General features: G+C 45.6%; 1 protein-coding gene across 4 annotated transcripts in view; it reads right to left on the reverse strand.

The window, feature by feature from the left end:
* Positions 1–22764, reverse strand: part of XPO4 (exportin 4) — a 91617-nt gene that overhangs the window by 18102 nt on the left and 50751 nt on the right. For all 4 annotated transcript variants that reach the window (XM_072975975.1, XM_072975976.1, XM_072975977.1 and 1 more), the window contains 5 exons: positions 20801–20913; positions 16457–16614; positions 16051–16225; positions 901–1077; positions 251–393 (listed from right to left, as the gene is read on the reverse strand). In XM_072975975.1, coding sequence (XP_072832076.1) covers positions 251–393; positions 901–1077; positions 16051–16225; positions 16457–16614; positions 20801–20913 — 766 coding nt within the window. The remainder of the gene's footprint in view (positions 1–250; positions 394–900; positions 1078–16050; positions 16226–16456; positions 16615–20800; positions 20914–22764) is intronic.

The raw sequence follows: 22764 nt of genomic DNA on the forward strand, positions 1-22764 counted from the left end.
TATTCCAAGTTTTTACAGACAGAGGTCCATCGTTTCTCATACCATGTTTTCAATAATCTGTCTGCCATCTATGCTGTGACACCTGGGCTCCCAGGGCACAAGCTGAGGGCTGAACCATGAGTGTGTTCCCATCCACTGGTGCCTGGCACTGAGACGGGGGCAGGATGGGTGAAGTCTGTAGACACTCTAAGTGGCCCCCTGGGGACTGTGGCTGGGGCATTTGCTCCGTGAGGGGCCCTGGCTTGTGTACCTGGTCAGGAGAGGCACACAGTGCTCAGCAGCAATGCGCCCTAGCATTCCCACGCTGGCCAGCTGATCCGAAAACTGGTCTCGGTCATCCTCCTGAAGCTCACTTATTTCCTCCTCCTCGCGAGAGGCCACACCATTGGCAGTCTGTTATGGAGGAAAGAAAGACAGACTCGAGCTATAAGGCACCCCCGCACTGCATGGGGAAAGGGGAAGGACAGCGCCAGCCCTCAGTGCCGACTGGGGACTGGCACCTGCCATGCCCCGAGTTACCAAGAGGGGGCGTGCGAAAGGGAAACAAGAGGGGAGCCACCCACCCACACAGCCAGCTGCGCACCTACAGCCCCTCCCACACCAGAGGCTTTAACTTCTGTCCCTGAAAAGATGTGACATCTTTAAGATCCATGGTCCTTTGGGTACAAGAAGTCACTCAAGTTACTTGTCAACTGGGGAGACACAGATGGGCAACTGAAAACCAAAGAGACGGGCGCCAGCAACCAGCAATGCCCAGGATACAGGAACCTACTCCCAGCACATCCTCCCAAGGAGCCCACACTGCTGTCCTGGTGTTAGACAGCATGTAACAGGACAAGACAGACGGAATAGAGCTGAGGGCGAAGCAGAAGCTGAATTACAATCTGCCTGAAAACTTACCAAATTCCTCGTGCCGTCGGGAGCAGCCAGGTGGCACTGAATGTAGGAATTGAAAACTTGAACTGCGTGTTGGGTGAAGAAGCCTTTATGAAAATGTTTGTCGTCTTGGACCAAAGTGAGCCAGGACTCCAGCAGCCGGTCGTATGCCTCCATGTACACCATGTCGTCCTTGTCCAGCTGCGAGAGGGACACGCAGAGCCAACAGCCAGAGTGAGGGGCGCTGCGGCCACAGCCACACCCGCCAGTGGCTCCTACGTCTATCCTTTCACAAAGGTTCTGGTGATTATTCAATCATCAAGCTAACTGAGCTCATCCTAAAGTTAACTACTCCTTGCAAACACTGCAGTAAACGTGTGCAGCCTTCTCATTACACTTTCTAAACTCTTTCCAACTTAATCTAAATTCTTAGCAAATTAATGTTTAGAGAAGACTAGCTGTTCAGTGCTCATGTGGTTTTCAAACAATAGAGGTATTAATGTTTTCCTGTAGTCAATTAGGTAACAGTTAGATTAAAGCAAAATTAAACGATTTTGGAAACACTGAAGAATCATGAGAACAGACTGGCCTAGCCAGCATGTTTAAGAACACACGGGGAGAATGTCACAGATGCACCTCGAATTTTATTTAAAAAGAGAAGACAAGCAGGGCTGGGCCTCACCGGAGTCTGAGGAAGGCACTGAGGCGGGGCCACCCGCCCGTGGGCCCGCAGGGCCGGCACGTGCAGACAAGTGTGGATGCCGAGCAGACGGCAAGCAAGCAAGCAGACTCGAAGGGAGCCAGGCGGGGACACAAAGTCGTCCCCACACATGGGCTGCGGCCTGAGTAGCTCCGAGGCAAAGCCCCTGCCGTGCTGAGGGGAAAAGCCTGCAGTCCGGGACCCAGGGCCGCTCCCCGGAGCGCAGACTCACACCACTCACCGTGTCTCATGCTGAAAAGGACCCACATCCGAACACTTCCGTGTTGGTAATCTGGATACAGAGTCCAGCCTCTGCACCGACTCCTCCATCCGCAAGTCACGAGCTCACTACTCAGCGGAACTCAGGACGCGCAGGCGCCAACACCAGGCTTAGTGCACAGACGTGAACAAAGTGCCACTCACACTTGCGAACTCATTCCAAAGGGAAACAGGGAGAAGCAAGCAAATTTGTACAGGAAACACACTAAAGGCCACGAGAGGAACACACACCCCAGGGCCGGCTTTCAGCAACGGCACCTCTCACAAGCAATTTGTTGAGACTGGCACAATCCCCAACTTCCAACGTTCTGTTCACAGGTGCTGAACCAGAAACACTACAGGTCTATGGTCTAGTCTCTGACTTGCTCTTGCGGTTTCTCAAGCAGAGAGGTTTCATCCACAAACACAGAACTCAAACCGCTAATTCAGCAGTTTATCAACAGTTCGGGAGGCGAGAGGATGGAAGATCTGCTCCAAGCATTCCAGATGAAGCCGGACCACCACACCTGAGCCCCCAAGTGAACTGCCTCCAGTAAACTGCTTTATGTCGTGAGTGTTTAATAACCCACGGAACACAAAATCAGCCATTTTTGGGTCAAATGAACCTTTAAGTTTCTCAAAAATATTTTTAAGTAATTTTGTGACATCATTACTCAAGAATAAAGGGAAAATGATAAGAAATATATTAGAAAGTTTCAGTAAGAATTTTAAAATAACAAACCCAAAATTTTATTCCTGTTTTCTTGGCCTTGAAAGTATGTACTGCCTGAAAACGGCAATTCTTTGAAAGCAACTGATGAGAGAACACATTCACCTTGTGAACAGGCAATTCTGACCCCTGTGCCGTTTCTGTCCTACAGAGCTGTGAGTCCTCTGTCACTGCATTTCTCACCACGCACGGGTAAGCAGATCAACACGTAACCTTGTTTTACGTGTGTTTCTGGTTACAGACGCCTTATGCAACATACGCCCGCCGCGGATCCTCTGACGTGAACTGGTGGCCACAGCGCTGTAACTGGCGCCTATCCACGAAGCTCTCCCACCGCGCTTTCTCCACGAGGCCAACCCCAGGCCTCCTGCACCGGGGTCCCAGGCAGCTCGAAACCTGGAGGCCGTCCAACCAGTCAGCACACAGCAAGAACGTCAATGCTTCGTGACAAAAATGCAACAACCTGGAGAGGGTGGGAGGGACACCTGTGTGCGGAGTGAGGCCCGAAGGCGTGTGTCGCTCCCTGCGCGCACACACCTGGGACGACTGTGAGAAGCGCCACAGCGTCGACCTGGGGGTCACACAGGGGGTTAGCGGACGTGGAGCCCACAGACAAGGGGGCCCCGTCCCGCAAACCCAGCTCCGACAGCTCCCAACTGACCACTAAAGCCCCGCCTCCTGCTCACGCACAACACACGGCTGCGCTCTGACAGCTCACAGTCTTGTGAAGGACAGCCATACCCTGGCCCCAGAAATGCTGTGACATACTCACTTAGATTTATAAGCAGTAATCAAAAAGACCAATTCAACCATTATTCTCACTACATCATTTACTTCCTTCTAACCACCTCTGGGCAAACTGCTTTCACCACTGATACAATTACAAATCATACGAAGTAAATTCTGTTGCAAGACCATCAAAAAAGATAAGGGAATCATGAGCAAATTCTAAGCTCACAAGACACTGGGTGGCGTTTTTCTGTGGAATGGCTGGGAATGCCATTTCTTCCTTTCTGTCCTTGGAAATGTACCTTCTGCTTATGAATGGTTGGATTTCACCACACTGATCTACGATATGATCGCCTAAAACTCAGTCTCAGGCGCCACTTACACCATCGATTCCACCAACACTGCTGGAGCACAGAGTGCTGCTGCCTCGTTATGTTCACCTGCTGGTTCCTTTTACCCCGTGAAGCATTTTATTCTGACTATCTCCTTCTCTTTGTTACCATGGGCAGAAAATGAAAAATTCGGAATTTCAGACAGGATCGATGAAACGGTAAAAAACGAGTAGGCTAACAAAATTAAAAGGTATCTTCATCCTTGGTGAAAGATCGTGCTGTATTTGGGGAAACGTGACCAGAAAACTGAAAAGTAATGAAGAGTAGCTGCTTACTTCCTCTGTGGTGACTCGTTTCACCAGTACGTCATCCTTGTAGACGGTTCCACTGTCTTGTCCTTTTCGTTTTCTTGTTTTTTAATTACAGATGGGAATCTATTAGTTACGGTGGAATACTTCCAAAGCTCATGAAGCAAAATGTTTAAAATATAGGCGACGTCACATCACTAAAACTTCATGTCTTTTAGACATATTCTAAGGTAATTACAAGATAATAAATGTTCTTTTAGTTGTAAGGTCTCTAAGGAAGAATACAAGTTATAAAAACTTGATGTTTAAAACAGTTACAATTGTTCAAAAAAGAACCTCAAAAACTAGACCGTGGTGGTACAGAAATAGCCAAGAAAAATCTGTTCAAGCATCATCTGTTGTCAGGAGACTGAGAATTCCATATCATTCACTATGTGAAGTTTTCCAGGAGATTTTTCTTCTATTTTTATTTTTACTTAATATTAGAAAAAACTCCTCTGGGGAGCAGGTGTGTCTCCTCTTTCTGAATGAGACCCTCTTAGGGAGTGTTGTGTCTCCGCCCCAACAAGATCTTCCAACTCAAGTCTAGAAACCCGAACCTGTCTATGCAGATCAGGCTATAGCCTGCTCTTCTTCTCTGGCCTTTCTAGTCTTATTTAATTCTGATTGTCTTTTGCAAGATTTTTAAAATATATATATTTAATTGATGTATAGTCAGTTTGCAATGCTGTATCAATTTCTGGTGCACAGCATCATGTTTCAGTCATACATGTACACACGTATATTCTTTTTCATATTCCTTTTCATTATAGGTTACTACAAGATATTGAATATAATCCCCTGTGCTCTACAGAAGAAACTTGTTTTCTGTCTATTTTATACACAGTAGTTAACATCTGCAAATCTCAAACTCCCAATTTATCCTTTCCCACCCTCAAACCCCCAGTAACCATAACTTTGTTTTCTGTCTGTGAGTCTTTTTCTGTTTTGTAAATAAGTTCATCTATCTTTTTTTTTTGATTCCACATATAAGTGATATCATATGGTATTTTTCTTTCTCTTTCTGGCTTGCTTCGCTTAGAATGACAATCTCTAGGTCCATCCATTTAGCTGCATGTGGCACTATTTCATTCTTTTTTATGGCTGAGTAGTATTCCATTGTATAAATATACCATATTTTCTCTATCCAGTCATCTGTTGATGGACATTTAGGCTGTTTCCATGTCTTGGCTTTGGTGTATAGTGCTGCTGTGAACACTGGGGTGCAGGTGTCTTTTGAATTAGAGTTCCCTCCAGATGTGTGCCCAGGAGTGGGATTGTTGGGTCATAAGGTAAGTCTATTACTTTTGTGAGGAATCTCCAACTGTTTTCCATAATGACTGCACCAAACTATATTCCCATCAACAGTGTAGGAGGTTCCCTTTTAACCACACCCTCTCTAGCATTTATCATTTGTGGACTTTTGAATGATGGCCATTCTGACTGGTGTGAGGTGATATCTCACTGTAGTTTTGAATTGCATTTCTCTGATAATTAGCAATATTGAGCATTTTTTCATGTGTCTATTGGCCATTTGTATGTCTTCATTGGAGAATTGCTTGTTTAGGTCTTCTGCCCATTTTTGGATTGGTTGTTATTAAGTTGTATGAGCTATTTATATATTCTGGAAATTAAGCCCTTGTCAGTCTCATCTTTTGCAAATATTTTCTCCCATTCTGTAGGCTGTTGTTTTGTTTTGCTTATGATTTCCTTTGCTGTGGATAAGCTTATAAGTTTCATTAGGTCCCATTTGTTTATTTTTACTTTTATTTCTATTGCCTGGGTAGACTTCCCTAGGAGAACACTGCTAAGATTTATGTCAGAGAATGTTCTGTCTACGTTTTCTTCTAAGAGGTTTATAGCGTCTTGTCTTATGTTTAAAAACAGTCTTTATGCCATTTTGAGTTTATTTCTGTGTATGGTGTGAGGGAATATTCTAACTTCATTGATTTACATGCTTCTGTCCAGTTTTCCCAACACCATTTGCTGAAGAGAATGTCTTTACTACATTGTATGTTCTTGCCTGCTTTGTCAAAGATGAATTGACCAAAAGTTTGTGGGTTTATTTCTGGGCTCTCTATTCTTTTACACCGATCCATTTGTCTGTTTTTCTACCAATACCATGCTGTTTTGATTACTATAGCTCTGTAGTATTGCCTGAAGTCCGGGAGGGTTATTCCTCCAGCTTCATTCTTTTTCTTCAGCATTGCTTTGGCAATTCTGGGTCTTCTGTGATTCCATATAAAATTCAGAATTAATTGTTCCAGTTCTGTGAAAAATGTCCTGAGTAATTTGATAGGGATCACATTACATCTGTAGATTGCTTTGGGCAGTAGAGCCATTTTAACAATATTAATTCTTCCAATACAAGAAGATGGGATATCTTTCCACTTCTTTAAGTCATTTTTAACTTCCTTAGTTCTCCATGCATAAGTTTGTCAACTCCCTTGGTCAGATTTATTCCTAAGTATTTTATTTTTTTTGGATGCAATTTAAAAAGGGATTGTTTCTTTACTTTCTTTTTCTGATATTTCACTGTTAGTGTAAAGAAACGCAACTAATTTCTGTATGTTAATCTTGTATCCTGCTTAATTCTTTTAGCAGCTCTGGTAGTAGTGGAGCCTTTAGGGTTTTCTATATATAGTATCATGTCATCAGCATATAGTGACAATTTTACCTCTTCCAATCTGGATCCCTTTTATTTCTTTTTCTTGTCTAACTGCTATGGCTAGGACTTCCAATACTATATTGAATAGAACATCTGCTCTTATATATCTAAAATATATAAGAAACTCTTGCAACTCAACAGCAAAAAACCTGATTAAAACATGGACAGAGCCCCAAAGCAGACATTTTTCCAAAAAAGATATACAAATGGCCAACAGGTACATGAAAAGATGCTTAACACCACTAACCATCAGGAAAAGACAAATCAAAACCACATTTAAGATATCACATCAAACTTGTTAAAACGGCCACCATCAAAAAGACAAAAGATAAGGAGTGTTGGTGAAAATGTGGAAAAAGGGAACCCTTGTGCATTGCTGGTGGGATTGAAATTGGTGCAGCCACTGTAGAAAACAGCAGGGAGGTTCCCCTCAAATTAAAAACAGACATGCCATATGATCTAGCAATTCCACTTCTGGGAATCAGCCAATGGAAAAACACTAACTGGAAAAGATCCCTGCGCCTCCACGTTCAAACAGCCAAGACACGGAAGCCACTTAGGTGTCTGCTGATGGACAAATGAATGAAGAAATTATGGTATATACACAATAGACTGTTGTTCAGCCATTAAAAAAGGAGGAAATCCAGTCCTACCATTTGTGACCATATGCATGGACCCTGAGGGCATCATGCAAAGTGAAACGGTCAAATTCACTCTGACTGTTTCAAAGAGAGAGACAAATACTGTATGATCTCACTCATATGTGGAATCTTGAGAGATCAGATTTGCAGTTACCAGAGGTGAGGGAGCAGGGGGAGGAGACGTTGGAGGAAGGTGGTCAAAAGATACAGACTTCCAGCTGCATGATAAGTAAGTCCTGGGAGGTCACATACAGCATAGCGACCGTCGCTCGCTCTGCTGCACAGGGAAGTTGTGCAGGAAGTAGATCCTAACGGTTCTCACCACAAGGAGGAGGTTTTTCTTTTCTTTTTATTGTATCTAAATGAGATGATGGGTGTTAACTAAGCCTCTGGTGCTAATCATTTTACAATATATGTAAATAAAACTGTATTATATACATATATATGTAAATCAAAACTATGCTGTACACCTTAAACTTAATATGGTGATGTATGTGAATTATTTCTCAATAAAACTGGGGTTGGGAGGAGAAAGGGAAATACAAATATAAATGAATGAATGATGAATGCATGTATGCATGCTGCTGGAAAAATCTGTTACCCATATGGAAAAAAATGAAATGGAATCCCTACTTGATGCCACATTCAAAATTAAATTCTAAGACGGTCAAGTCATGAGAGGCAAACTTTCAAAGCATTTAGAAGAAAACAGGAAGGGCAGGTGTCTGAAACAGGGAAAAAATAAACAGATTATAAAGAAATGACAGTAAGTTCAACTACACTAAGATGAAGAACATGTTTGTTCATGAAAAGATACCATCAAGTCTAAATGCAACACGGCAGCCATGATTATTAGGTTCTGGAACAGAAAAGGGTACTGGTGGGAAAAAGGTGACATCTAAACAAAGCCGACAGTTTAGTTGACAGTAATCTCTTAGTTTCAACAAACGTACCACGGCTGCATAAGGTAAAAGGCACATGGGAACTCTGTACTATCCTTGCAACTTTTCTATAAATCTAAAATTACTCCAAATTCAAAAGAAAAGAAGGCTCCATAAAGTGAAAAGGGGCGGCAAAACTAGAAAAGATCTGCAACACAAATAAACCAACAAAGAAATCGGTGTACAGAGTCTATAGAGAGACAGGACAGCAGGTGACACGCGTGACCAAACACGCATGCTGTAAGAACCACCCCGGGAATTACGTATTTACATCACAAAATATGCTCAACGTTATCAGTACCTGGGGAAGTAGGTCAAGACCGTATTTCACAGCTGTGGAAACTGCTGCTGCAGACGCGGGGGGACGGGAACGCACGCACCACAGGTGAGCGTGTCACCTGCCCAGTCACGCGCGTCAGCGATGTGAAACTGCTTTAAAGCTGAACATTCACACCGCCCGATCCGAAAATTCTATTCTGAGATTTAGACCTCAGGAAAACTTTCACAAACGTGTGCTAGGAAATAGGTAAAAGAATGCTTAATGTCACACTGTAATGGCAGAAAAGGGAAGCTCAGAAGTTCCTTTACAGCAGAACGGAAAAACAAAGTGTGGTAAGATAGTCACACAGCGACACAGCTTATGCAGATAAACGATGAAATGATTTAAGGCAGGGGAGTAAGTTCACAGCAGTGGACACTGCTCCTGCGGGCTGGAGCAGGGACAGCTGGAGGCGGGGCCTGCTAGTCACCGGCCTCGGCACGCGGGACATTCCCGAGCTGTGCCATGGGCATGCTTGCTGTCACCTTGGTGTGTTTTAGAGCCACGTCCGTGTTTTTCTTTTTGTCGGTATCAGATATGATATAGAAAGTCATGGGTGGTGGTTTTGAGAACTGAAGAAGGGACATAAAATGGCCTAAGAAGTGCTCAGTGTGCTACCAGCAGCAGGGGGAGAAGCTGGCATTACTCCTGCAGCAGAAATTTACTCACACCAAGAGCTAAGTCCTGCACTCGGAGATGAATAAGACAGTTTCCTCCCAGAGAAACATCTGCGGCGGGTTTATACACTTAACAAAGCAAGTGCTTTGCAGACATCATTTGCTAAGTCTTCGCAGTTTATCTTTTGCCAAAACAGACAGACTGGTGACATATCTTAAGCGGAAGGCGTCTCAGGAGGAAGCAGCGGGCATCCCCTAAGACCCGCCCCTGCTGCCCTCTGGCACGGGCACAGGACGACGCCTGCCTGTCCCGCCTGCCGCAGCTTACTCACCCACGTGGAGGAGTGCAAGGAAAATGGGAAAGCCCCTCGAGCCCTTTATTATGCGAAGAGCCTTTTCCACACCCTCCTCAAAGCTCGGACACCAGACAAAACACAGATCACAGGCAGGCTGTCAGAGCCCCTGTTCACTGGGCGGTGATTTAAAATAAGAACTGAAAACTTCTACAGAGCCTTCCATTCCTCTTGGAAACCAACACAAGTAACTCACCAGGCAAAGTGTGAGAAGTCTGGCTGATGACAATTGGCAACTAAACCTTTCAGTCTAATCTCGAGTGCTTTTTCCTAATACCTTGGCCCTGCTCCACGCAGCTCCAACAACACCCAGCAGCCAGGCGGGAGCACGTGCCCACAGATGGCGAGGGCTGTGCTCACGCCGGGGCGGCGGGCCGGCTGCCAGGAGCGCTTGGGAAGGGGCGCAGGGCTTAGGAGGCTACTTGACCCCACTTTGCTCTATCCGGGAACAGGGGGTGGAGAGGGAATCAAAACACGCTCTCAGCACTCACTGCCAACGCCTGTAACTAACCTGCGGGTGTACAGAGGGGAGAACCCGCGGCTCTTCAGCCTCAGAGAAACCTGCTTTTCTGTCTGGCAACCCCACGGATACACAAAAGCAGCAAAAACGCTGCCAAATGAAGCTTTGGGGAGAAAACTTTCAGGATGTGAATCTGCTCCCCTTTTTGACACTGAACTGAATTTCAGATTAAAATCTAACGTTACTGTATGATTCCAACAGCATGACACTCTGGGAAGGGCCAAACAGTGAGACAATAAAAAGATCAGTGGTTGCCAGGGCAGTGAAACTGCTCCGCGTGACTCTGTAACGGTGAGTGAGCTTCGTCACACATCTGTCCAAACCCAGTATACATCCACCCGCTGCAACAAACACGCCCTCTGGTGAGGCTGCTGGCCCTGGGGAGGCTGTGTGTGTGTGTTTGGGGCCAGCGGGGGCAGGGTAGGGCGCACTGGGGATGGGAACCCTGCATTTTCACTCAACTTTGCTGTGAAACTAAAACTACTCTAAAAAAATAAAGGGCATGTGTCCCTGATGTCAGACACTATAAAAGCACGTTAAGGTAAACCTCGTGCTAGATAAGTTCAGGGTCTGGTTGCTGTGTGCAGACAGCTCCAGATCTACCGTAACTATGACGGGACGGTGTGACTCTCACGTTTGGTATAATCCATTCCACTACTATAGATTTTTTCACTACAAACAGCAAATAACCAACATGACAACTCCCAATCTTCTCCATGAAACTCGATAATCTGATTATCTTCATATGGAGACATAATTTACATGAGTCAGTTAAGAAAAGCATGAAAATTCAAAGACATAAAAAATGCAGTCAGACGGATGTGGGCAGCCACCTCTCACGTGGAGCAGCCTTGTCTACCTTTGTGCATCCTACTGAGCTGAGCTCCCGACCCCTCTTACAAGGCCGACCCCTCTTACAAGGCCGCAGGAATGAAAGCAGGCTGAACAGTGGGAGGCTGCAGCGGCCAGGGAAGCGCCAGGAACCCGGCCTGGAGGCACAGGCTCACTTTCATTTGCAAACACGATGCAAAAGCATTTGGCAGGAACAACTTACAACATAGAACGTGCTTGCAATAACAGATCGGGGGAAACTCCAGGTGAGCGTAAAGGGAAAACGGCTTTATCAACACACTGTTCCTTAATCTGGATGGATGTTACACTGTTGTTCACTTCACTATTCTCGACAATGTTTATATAAAGTTTTCACTTTATATGAATAAGCTATTTCACAATAAGCTCAAAATCTACAGGCACTGCCGGATCCCCCAAGTCCAACGACAGATCAAATAACACACTGTACTGCACAGCGTAAAGCATTAGTGAGGAAGAGCGAAGCCTGGAAGAACCGTGAGTTTACACTGTCATTCATCTGCCACACGGACTCCTTTCCTAGGGTGGTGTCTTTTAAGGCAAAAATGGCAATACTGAGAAAAATCACAGAAATGCCACAGACGGACATCGTGAGCTCTCCATTTGAAAAAGAACTTAGAAGTCTCTGAATGTCAAATGCAAAAGAAATTCATTCATTCTCTGGTCATTTTTCCCCAGCCAGTCCTTACAGCACAGAACCAATCTAAGTCCAGAGTCCCTGTGCAGCTGGCAGCGCCCGGCTTCTGAAACCCCCCAGAGAAACTGCGCTAGCGCACAGGCCCTGCAGCTGTCAGAGGAGCCCAGCAGACAGATCCCTTAAAAAGTCGGCCCCTCAAAAACACCAGGAGTCCAAGTGTAGTTTTCAGAGCTTTTGCAGGTTACACTGCTAGATTAACATAATTTCTTCTTTTTGGAAATATACATGAATACCCAAATGCTTAATGCTAAAGAAGGTACAGGCAGGTGGGGATGAATACTGACAGAACCGAGCTAGTCCAGCAGTGCCCCAAACGGGCCAGCACCGGGCCCGCTGGGCTCCCCTGAGGTGGAAGCGCCACTGCCCTGGACTGTTCCCTTCTGAAACCATGGCGGTGAGATCTGGCTTGTTTCTAATGCCAGTGTTAAAGCAACACAAAGGGTACAATTCGGAACAACAGTTATAACAAGAAGCAAGGGTTATTCTCAATCTACTACTCTCTACCTCAAGTGCAAGAATTCTGCAACATGAGCAACTGGCTCCACACTAGGATGGCAGCAGACTGAAAAATCAGAGCTGACTCATACGCCAGTCAGGAACGGTGCACAGCAGAACTACCATCGATCAGAATTAAATAAAACACGGAAATTGTTTACTAAGGACTTCTTTTAGTAAGAATCTATATTTAAGCTGTAACAGTAACCAATTTTCTTCCAACTACCCTAAACGGAGCTGAAGCCACTGTTAGTAAGAAAGAGAAGTATACTTTAAATGGCCATGCATCGCAGTGAATTCTTTTCTCTGACCTTTCAAGCAGAGGAAGTGAATGCACGTGACGTGCTGGACGGCGTCCTGCCCTGACCGCATCACCAATGTACCCCTTCCCGGCTGTCAGACCGCAGGGTAGGGAAGCTGCATGGTTTCTCAAACCATCCCATCCTCTCTGAGCTAAGGTGCAAGGCCAACCACACATCTGTGTGGCACCAACATCACTATTCCAAAAAGTAAGTTACTTCCTCTCATCACTGAACTACCTCCAAATTTCCGCGACCCACTTCTCAATTTGTAACTTGGCTTCAATGTATTCCTTTTTACCACATCTCCTCTCTACAAAGTAATTATCTGTCGAGCTAGAGAAACTAGATTTTGAGCTAAGAATGCTGAACTTTAAACGTCCTCGTTCACTCAAGGAACTGCAAAATTATTTTACTGCATTACGTTCTATAATGAACTTCTTAACAACTGTATCAAGATTCTTCTTCTTTACTACCTTATCCTGTTGGTCTTGAGATTAGGGTACGAATGTACCAAAATTAAATGTAAAACTCTTCCTTTATAAAGTTAATTTACCGTCACCTCGCTTACACCCAACCCACAGCCCCATCCCGTTCACCACGGAGGGCCCACGAGGGCTGCTCTGCTCAGCAACACGCGTGGGTCATTCATCTGCTGAGCCTCCTGGGGCTGAACTTAAAATTTTTCTGCTGACAAAAGGGACCACAAAACAAACTCGGGTAGAAAGCCCAGGTCACAGTCTCTTCAAACTTCACTGACCCAGTGTAAATGCATACACTATCAGTATGTGCAGTATTATAAACATTTTACAAAATAGTGGACATAATAATGTGAACAACTTTTTGTTAGTGTTTTAATTTCTAAGGCAATAGTTTCATCTTACAATCATTCTCACCTCTTCAGTATACGACAGACAGTAACTTGGGTGCAAAGAAAAAATTTTTGGCTTCAGGAAGCCTCAGGAAGTTAACACCAAGAAATTTTAACAACCAACAGAATAAAGTGGCTGAAGACTGGAATAGCTCCTTTGAGCACAGACTTTCCATTCGCGGCAAGATGAGGGTGGTCATAAATAACCTCACACACACGTGCGCGCTGAAGCCATCCAACAAGGACGTACTGCATGAACACGCATTAGTACCAAGACTTTTTCTTCCCTTGAAAATGCTCTTTTTTTCTTGCTAGAGCAACGTGATTACTATCAGACCATCGAAGATCACGAGCTTCTAAAAACAGAGACAATCTGTATGTATTCCTAAATAAATACAGCTCTGAAAAAGTATTATCACAACAAAACAAAAGTGTGTGCATGTGCTCAATCTATTTCCTATTGGGAAAAGAAGCTCCTTCAATACTAAATGAAAACAGAACACATTTCACAAGATTAAAATTATTTTTGAAAACCTAGTATTAAAATTATTGACTTGCATAAAACAACAAGCTCAAGGCAGGTCTGCCTTGGTGAGCAGCACACACAATGGGCTGCCAGAAAGGCCAGTAGGAAGGCTGCTTCTGTCCGCATCATTCCACACGTGCCTGTGCGCCGTACTGGCTCCTTCATGCCATCGACCTGCCCACGGTCACCAGAAGCAGCCAGTCTCCTAACTGCAGCAGCCAGGGAATAGCTCACGAAGGTTAAGCAACTTGCCCAGGGCCCTGCGGCTCAGGGTCACTTCTGACTCACCAGCGTGCCACCCGCCCCCAGCATTCTGGTCCTTCTGCACCACGCTGACTCCCCAGAGCAGTTTGTTAAAACCTGCTCTGCATATTTTCCATCTCAGATCAACAACTTCATACTGTGCACGGGGTGCCCAGGCCTGTGTCCGAAGAGCCGTGCTCCGGCCAGGCTGGATCTGCCAACCCAGGCACCCCGCTGCTCCAGGCACCTCCCCAGGCCCCCGCCTCCGGTGCACACAGCACAGAACGACCATGCAACGCGGCTGAGATGACATCAGGGCGCGTTCAGTCTTCACGAATCTCACTGTGCAGACCCCCCAGCTCCCAACCTCACCAACCCTTGCCAGTCTGGCTGCTGTGGGTCACAACATGCACTGGACAATCTTCTGCTGCCTCTTTTTACCCCTTTCAACGGGTAACCAATTGTTTCTAAAACTTTTTTTAAATGCCATAAACAGACCAATTTAAAAACAATTAACTGAAAGAAATGAAAACAAGTAACACTTTCCTAGACGAAGCCCATAAGGGAACACCGCAAGGAGAGCGCCTTCCTGGGAGGCGGCACGAGGCTCGCCTGCTCCCCTGAAGAGCGAGGCCTTCTCCCCGCCAGCACGCCCACGTCAAGCCTCGGCAGGAAGACTGTCTTCCAAGTTGTTAGTCTTCTGGGCAAAACAAATAGATTCTAAACTTCAGTTCTGCAAACCAAGAATGTTACGTATCTTCCAGCAATTCCTCTATACAATGGTGAGGAGCATCCTTAACCCATAAACAGAAACGAAAAGGCGGCTGTGTCTCTCAGGACGCACTCAACGTGCAGTTTAATCCGGCCGGTTCAGAAGAGAAGACAAGGGGGAACACGGGCCACGAAATCCAAGCGACTCAGATTTTTTGACAGTTTGAAAGGGGTCTAAGTAAAACTTAAATACTTAAATTTTCCCTGCATTTCCATGCTGAGAACGTAATTTTTCTCCCCTAGGTATTCAAATCTCACACACAAGGCCTTTAAATTTCCATTCCTCCAAGACCTACTCTTTCCCGACACATAAATACCTTCCTGACCTGGTTCACTCCCTCATCAAACCACGAAGGGCCACGACTTAACACAGTACTTCCCAAGTTCTTCGTCCCCAGACACCTCTGAAGGGATACAGACACTCCCACCTGTGCCAGACCCCCAGTGAGACAGCCCAGTTAGACTTCGACCCAAGTCCCATCACAGGTCTACAGACACTTTTCACCCCTACAATCTCTCAAAAGGATCCTCACTTCACAAAAAGAAAAATTAGTTTCAACAATACGGTAACTACTTTGTAGGAAAGAAATCCACTATTTCCCACGATTATTGAGTAACTCACAGTAACTATTACAAACACAGCAGTGTCGTCAAGGAATTTAGTACATGTTTTCTAAATTAAATATAAAATTTGGAAGATATGCATCTAAAAATCTGTACCAAAAATTACCTTTAGTACTGTCATTGGTCTTAATTTTATTGTAAATTAAAATTTGCCAACACACACTATTAAACCATGGCACCAAAAAAAAGAAGAGCACAGTCTAATCAAAAACAAATCATATTCACATAATTTCCAGTAAGTCTAAAGTTTTGAAATTGTAAAAAAAAAAATTTAAATTACATATAATCACAATCATACCATAAACTTAACAGCACCCTATGAACTTACAGTGTTTATTGTTAAAATGGGCTTTCAATATCGTTTTTAATATAAACAATTCACTCCATTTCCTACAAATACTAAATTATTCAACCCAAAATCTTCAGACCAATATAACTTAACCTACTAAAGTGATTTTAATCCACAAACTTTTAAAAAGTCCCATTTCCAAGCACAGACTGCCAGTTTGCACATGCAAACAAAAACGCGCTCCTTCAAAGGCATCGCTTGTCATGAGAAGCCTTCCAAAGGCACAGCCACCTCCTCACGGGACCACACGAGGGGTTTCAGAACAGCCACTCACCACCTCCTCCAGCGCGGCGCTCCGCCCAAAAGAGCACGTGAGGTGCGTGAGGCAGTTCACGAAGGAGGAGAAGAGCTCCGTGGGGATGGCGGTCAGGACGCTCCGGGGGAACACGGTTATCAGGTTGCTGATGATGCTGGAGACGCCCACGGCCTCAGAGTCCTCTATCTCGATCCTGCAAGCCAAGCCACGAGTCACACTGCGCGCAGCCGAAGTGACTCGTCTCCAAACGGGCAGACTCTGTCACCTGCTCATTCTTACAGGCAAGTCCCCGTGGACTGACTCCGAATGACGCATGTAGCCACACTCAGAGTGCAGAAGGGGGGTCCCTAGTTCCCTGTCTCCTCCACGCTAAGCGCAGAGAGACCCGCAAGCCCCGCCTCGGCCGGGGGGGAGGCCCGCCTACCCGTTGACCGTGCTCAGCAAGCCCTCGATGAAGTGTGCCAGGTAGTCCACCTGCGCCCCCTCGTCGGGGAAGACGGGGCCGTGCAGCGAGGCCAGCTGCGCGAGGCACTGCAGCGAGTCCTGGGCCATGTCCGAGTCTTCTCTGACCTTGCGGTGTACCTGGCGGAAAGAATCGCTAATCCGTAAAAACAAACTCTCCTTTGTGAGGGTCACGTGTCCGTCATGCCCGTGAGGTGAGAGAAAAATTCACTGTAGCTCGTTATTTCTAGAAAACTAACTCCTGAATTAAACTACACTTTATGCCCATCCCTGTGTCCACTTTACGTTCTAGGCCATGATTTTCAACACACCCATTGATTTGTGGCTGAGGGCTACCTACATTTTGAAAAACTGAACTGTGTCCAGCATGTTAAGACAAAGAGAGAAACAGATGCCAGCCAGCCAGACACACTGCTTCTTCTAAAAACGGCAGCGCCGACAGTCATCCGTATCACGCCAACTATGCCTCGCGGCAGCTTCTCACTAAAGTTAGCAGAGTTCAGGCAAGAGCACAGGGACGTGGCTTCGTGCAAGCAAACACACACTCAGGACACCAGTACCCCTCCCTTCCTAGGTACCCCTCGTTCACTCAGGCCACACACCAACCCAGTCCTTCAGAACTCGGACACGCCGGCAACATGTTGAGTCTCATTTTATCCTCCATCACTATTAATAAATGCTTACACTATTTAATTTTTCAAAATTATACTTAAATCCACTTTAAACTTCATCTAGAATTCATTTCAATGATGCAGTACTGATGTGAAACATCCAGCATACAGAGTTCTGATGAAGGAAATCCCCCCAAATGTTGCTCCCTAACTTTACAATGTTATTAAATATTCTCAGGTTTGCATAATTAAAACAGCCAAGAAAACTAAGTACAGCAAAGAAATCGCAGGTAATTACTTGCCCTAACCTGCCACATCCACTGTGGCCACTTTCTACCTTCCACAAGCATTAGACTTCTCTGGCCCTTCTCTTCCTACACAAATCTCTGCTTTCCGACTGTCAAACAATTTAAACATTTATTCCCTATTTGTTTCAGGTTACGTTCACTCTGACCCAGCAAACCACTCAGCAATTACCTGAAGTCAGAACGTTTCTCCAGAGTCCCTGGTACAAAGCTGGGACACAGTGAAAGACCCTCATAAACCCGTGATTCACTGACTGAGTCCGTTAATCCTCGGACTTCTTAAGGTTCTAAGAAATATAAAATATTAAAACCTTTTCTGTAAGTTACCAAGTTAACTGATCTACTGACATGCTGAAAATATGCTTCCCTCTTGGGTTTACAACAGGGGTCAGCAAACCACAGCCCACAGTCCAGACCTAGCCTCCTGCCGCTTTTACGTGGCCTGGGAGGTAAGACTGGTTTTACCTTTTTACGTGGTTGGAGAAAACAAGACCAAAGAATAGCAGCATTTCAAGACACGAGAAAATGACACAAAATTCCTGTTTTGAGGACCATAATGAGTTGCACTGTCACGGCTTCCGTGCTGCAGGGCAGGGCGGCCTCACAGCCCATGGCCCGCGGAGCCCTCAAGGGACGCGTCAATCCCTGGGCTACAACACGAATTTCTTCAAAAGATACTCTATTCTAAGTTGTACATATAGTAAATTAAAAGTGCACACTCAGATCCACACACCCACCCTGACTCGTGAGCTTCTGAGCACAACTTGTCCTTAAGCTCCTTATCTGAAACCGGTAACTACATTCTCGTCATTGTGTTTTTAAGCTTATCAACATTTAAACACGATACAGACAACGCAGTCTGGGGCCAGAGAGGGCGCCTCCTCCACCCACAGCACCCAAAGGCTGCTCCATTCCCACCGAGACGTGAGGAATCCACGCTGGCTCTTCCTCTGAAACCTGACTGTGTAATCATGAACAAAGTAAAACGTCCTCTGAGCTTGACTGTTCTGCTCATCCTTCTGTCCTCTGAAATACGAGCCACATAAAACTCATGATAAACCAGTGATTAACTCTTCTGTAATGGCAGATTCTTGCCCACCTTCCAGCGTTAGCGTTACAAAGGAATTCTTCCACATCTGAATGCTGTCGTACAAATTTAAGGCTGAACTCATCACCTGAGCAGGGTAAGCAGCAGACGGGCAGAGAGAAGCCCAGTCTGGCAGAGAACAGGAGGTGGAGGAGAAGCGAGACAAGAAACACAGAAAGGAGCAAAGAAAAGCATGTTGGTAAGAAGACGAATTGTATGGAACGTGTTGACTTTGCCGCGCCCGTGGCGTCCAAGTGAAGACACCCAGTGAGCGCCGGGACCGCCAGGCTCTGGCGCCTGGAGCGGCCGGGCCGAATATAGACGAGGAGTCATCGGTGCGGGTGCCTGACAGGCCACGTGTGGCTCAGAAGCCCCAGGAGAGGACAGGCCGGGGCACTGGCATGTGTGCGGCGGGCAGGGCAGGACGAGGCCACAAACGAGATCAGGGAGAACACCCAGAAGCAAGAACCGAGGAGAGGGCTTCACCCACCCTAACGGGAGCAAGGGCAGGCGAGAAGCCCGGAGCTCGTGCGGCAGACCCCGCGGCCTCTGGCCTCTGACCGCAAGATACAGGGCGGGCACGGGTGCGCACCGAGTCAAATCCAGAGAATAGTGGCATCCAGTGGAAAAGTGTTTAAGGTGGTAATGAATTCACAGAATTGAAAATAAATCTACTAAAAATTAAATGAAATAAAAAGATTAGCCACTGCTATTTTTGTAACAAATAACAAAATTAAAATTGCTTATTAACTGCATAAATGAAGGTCACAGGCCACAAACACAAAACTGCTAAAATAATGAAGTAAAAAGGGGTTAACTCTCAAATTCAGAAGCTGTTTGCATGTGCTGGTTCACAGCTGACAGGAGCAGCTGTCTGCTGCGTCCAGACAGCTGTTCAGACGGGAGAGCTGCTCCAGTACCGCCAGCAAGTTTTTCACCTTTTCAGAAACTGCTGGAACGGGATGTGCTTTCAGTCAAACGAGTGACACAAAGAACTGCACTTGGATACACAACAAAACAGCTTCTGGGAGAGGAGGCAGGCAACAGAAGGTTAAAATTTAGTTACAATTACCTTCCATACTGACCACGTTTTCAGCCAACATTTCTCAGATTTAAGGAGGAAAATGCAGTCTGGACATTTCTATAGGAAATACCTTTAGGTGTATCTAGGGGTGAGTAAGCTTGTTCCAGCCCTTTTTAAATATCTACCGCACACCCACAATATTTTAAATGTTTCAAAATGAAGGTAGTTTTAAAGCTAGTGAACAGTATTTTTAAAACAAATTAAAAGGTAAACTATAATTAATGGTTGGTATTAAGCAAAATAGCTTTTTGTCTTTTTAATTGGTCTTTACTTGGACTTCTGCCCCAGTCACCACATCTAACTAACTTGCATGCTCGCCCTCTGTCTGCAAGTCAGCATCCAAAATACACACACACACACACACACACACACACACAGATGTATTTTCCCCCAGCTTCTGGTGACCACAAAGGGGCCTCCTGAGCAAACATGGGGTATACTCCTTACCTCTTGATATTTAGCAAATAATAAACAGGACGACTCTGAGTCACAGAGGAAATGAGCTGATGTTCAGTAACATGACTCAGCCTGTGACTGAGACTCGCACACAAAGCTCCATTCTCCAAGCGTGGTCTGGGGGTCCCCGGAGGTCCCTCAGGCCCGCTAACAGGCTGTCTGTAAGGTCAGGACCGTTCTCGCACGACTACCGAGTGCACGGGATCACCTCTTCCCGCCTCACTGTCACACACACACGTCTGCGGTGACTGTGACACTGCAGGACGACGCAGGGGCAGGTGTGAGAACCTGGCTGCCTTCTACTCTGCCAGACTCCAGAGGGATTTGCAAAATGGGAACGACATCACTCTTCTCACTGAACTTTTTGTTTTCAATACAGCTACTTGTCACTGAAATGCTGTTTATGTTAATATGTAATGGTTTGGTATTGCTGTTTTTTAAAGGTCTCAACTTGAATTTTTAACATGATAATATTAATGGCTATAGCTAAACAAAAGCTCTTCAGGGCCCTCAACGATGTTTACGAGGGTAAAGGGGTCCTGAGACCAAAAAGCTCAAGCCTTAGGACATTAAACTCTCATAATTATGTAACATTTATAAACGAGCAAGAACAGGTCAATATCTTTGTTTCAGCAGATACACTGATTAGAAGAGAAGGCTTTAGAGGACAAAAGCAATCTGCCCTGTTTCACTTAAGAAAAACACAAAAACACGCCCTCTTTTCCGTGCCCCCCGCCCCCCACCCAGGCAAGGCAGGACTTACGGTAAAGAACAGCTCCATGACCCTGCTGTCCAGAAGGGCCTCCCGCCAGGACTCCGTTGGCTTCAAGAGCACATTTTGTGAGGATTCAAACATGGCTATATAGTGTCTGCCCAGTTATCTGGTGTCAAGGTCAAGCACAGTGACATTCTTACTTTGTCTAAAGTGTAAGTATATCCTAAATAGAACAGAGCTATCCAGAAAGAATGTAATGGAACCAGTTTAAGCCTCTTCACATATGCTACATAATTCACGTCTGAAGCTAAGGAATAAAAGGCATTAAGTGCTGGAAAAAAGAATGCTACAGGAATGTAGGATAACAGTTTCATTATAATTATGTGTCACGCTGCAGGGATATATAAACCCTCATCACCTGACATCTTAACGGGGGCCACAGAAGGAAACACTGATGGAAAACAGACGCCAAAATATACGCAAAAAAAGAAGAAGCAATTTCTACAAGTTTATCTCCTCACTCCCCCCCAATATCTTGTAACAAGCTAAAATCTCTTCTACAATGAGTCTCATACAGTCTCCTTGGAAACCAGCATTTCCCCAAAAGTAACATATTCCCCGGGAAACAAGAAAGAACAGAGGAGTGAGCACGCGTTGTACTGAAGAGAACTACCCATCGGAGTGCCCATCAGTTTACATGAAACCCTAGAGATGCTTGTTTAAACCCCCCACCCTGTCTAAAAATCAAGGTTTATGACGTCCAGGTGTTCAACATCAAGCTGCTTCACACAGAACTCGGTCTCTGCTGCACAGAGAGTGACCAGGACGCGCCTGCAGGTGTTTACGGACGAAACTCACTCAAAGACACTGGCACAGCACTGAGGTTTAAGAGATGAGAAAGCTGCTTGGGCATAAAGACGGCCGTCACGTCCCTGCCACGCTAACCAAATGCCCCACTGAAGACATCGACTTTCACAGTCTCGTCACTCAATGAGAAATTTCAACAACAGTTATCCAAAACTAGAGCTTGTAAAAACTAGTTGTAAGTTCAGACGCTATATATTCATTAAAGCCCAAATCATTAACAGAGAAAAGTAAAGGCTATGACATGGTTTGGAAACTTTTTTCTTAAGGATTATTGCTTAACACCCTTTCAAAATATCTAACATTATTTTGCCTCTAAAGAGCAAGGAGGGCCACCGAGAACTGTTTCAAAGAAGGAAGTCACCGCTGGTTTCTGAAAAATCACTCCAAAAATGTTCTGCGACTCCGGTAGGTGGATGAATAAAAGTGAAACTCAGATCAGGTTCACTGAAATTTCACTTTTCTCTTCCTTTATCTGCCCCCTTGTGGAGGCAGAGCCGAAAGCAAGGGACTGCCGGAGCTCGGCCGGTGGTCAGGTCGGCCTGGACTCTAGAGCGAGGAGATCACCAGCCCGCGGACACGGCGACCCACCGGCACGTCCGTCCCAGTTGCTAAAGAAAGCCTGTCTTCTCACGAGGCGCCTGCTGGTGTGAGGCTGCTACTTCACTCGGAAGAGAACACACTGATTGAATCCTAGGTCTTCTCCCACGTAGTCTAAGCACAGAGCCTTGACCTCCTTTTAGAGAAACAGACCTAAATACCTGTGGACAAAACTATGATGTCTAGGATCTGCTTCACGACAGTCTGGGGATGGAGGAGTGGAGACGAAATACAGCTCACAGCTGTTGAAGCTGGGCATTCTGTTTCCGTGCATCTCTGGAATTTCCCACAGCAAAAAGCCCAGGGCGCGAGAGGCGGTGGCGCCCAAGCGCACAAAACGAAGCACCTGAGCAGGACCCGCAGCCCTCGTCCCCGACGGGAGCGCTGCACTTGCTCTCTTCCAGCTTCGTTTCCTTAGTTTTCAAGGTCCCATTTTATTAATTAAAAGGCAAATTTTGGCATGTAAACTGTCTAATAATGAAAAGTATTGATCAAGTACTTAATAGTTAGCACTGTGCTGGGCAAAGATGCACAAAAAATTATGACAA

This window comes from Vicugna pacos, chromosome 14 (assembly GCF_048564905.1).
Source record: "Vicugna pacos chromosome 14, VicPac4, whole genome shotgun sequence".
In the NCBI taxonomy this organism is placed as follows: domain Eukaryota; kingdom Metazoa; phylum Chordata; class Mammalia; order Artiodactyla; family Camelidae; genus Vicugna; species Vicugna pacos.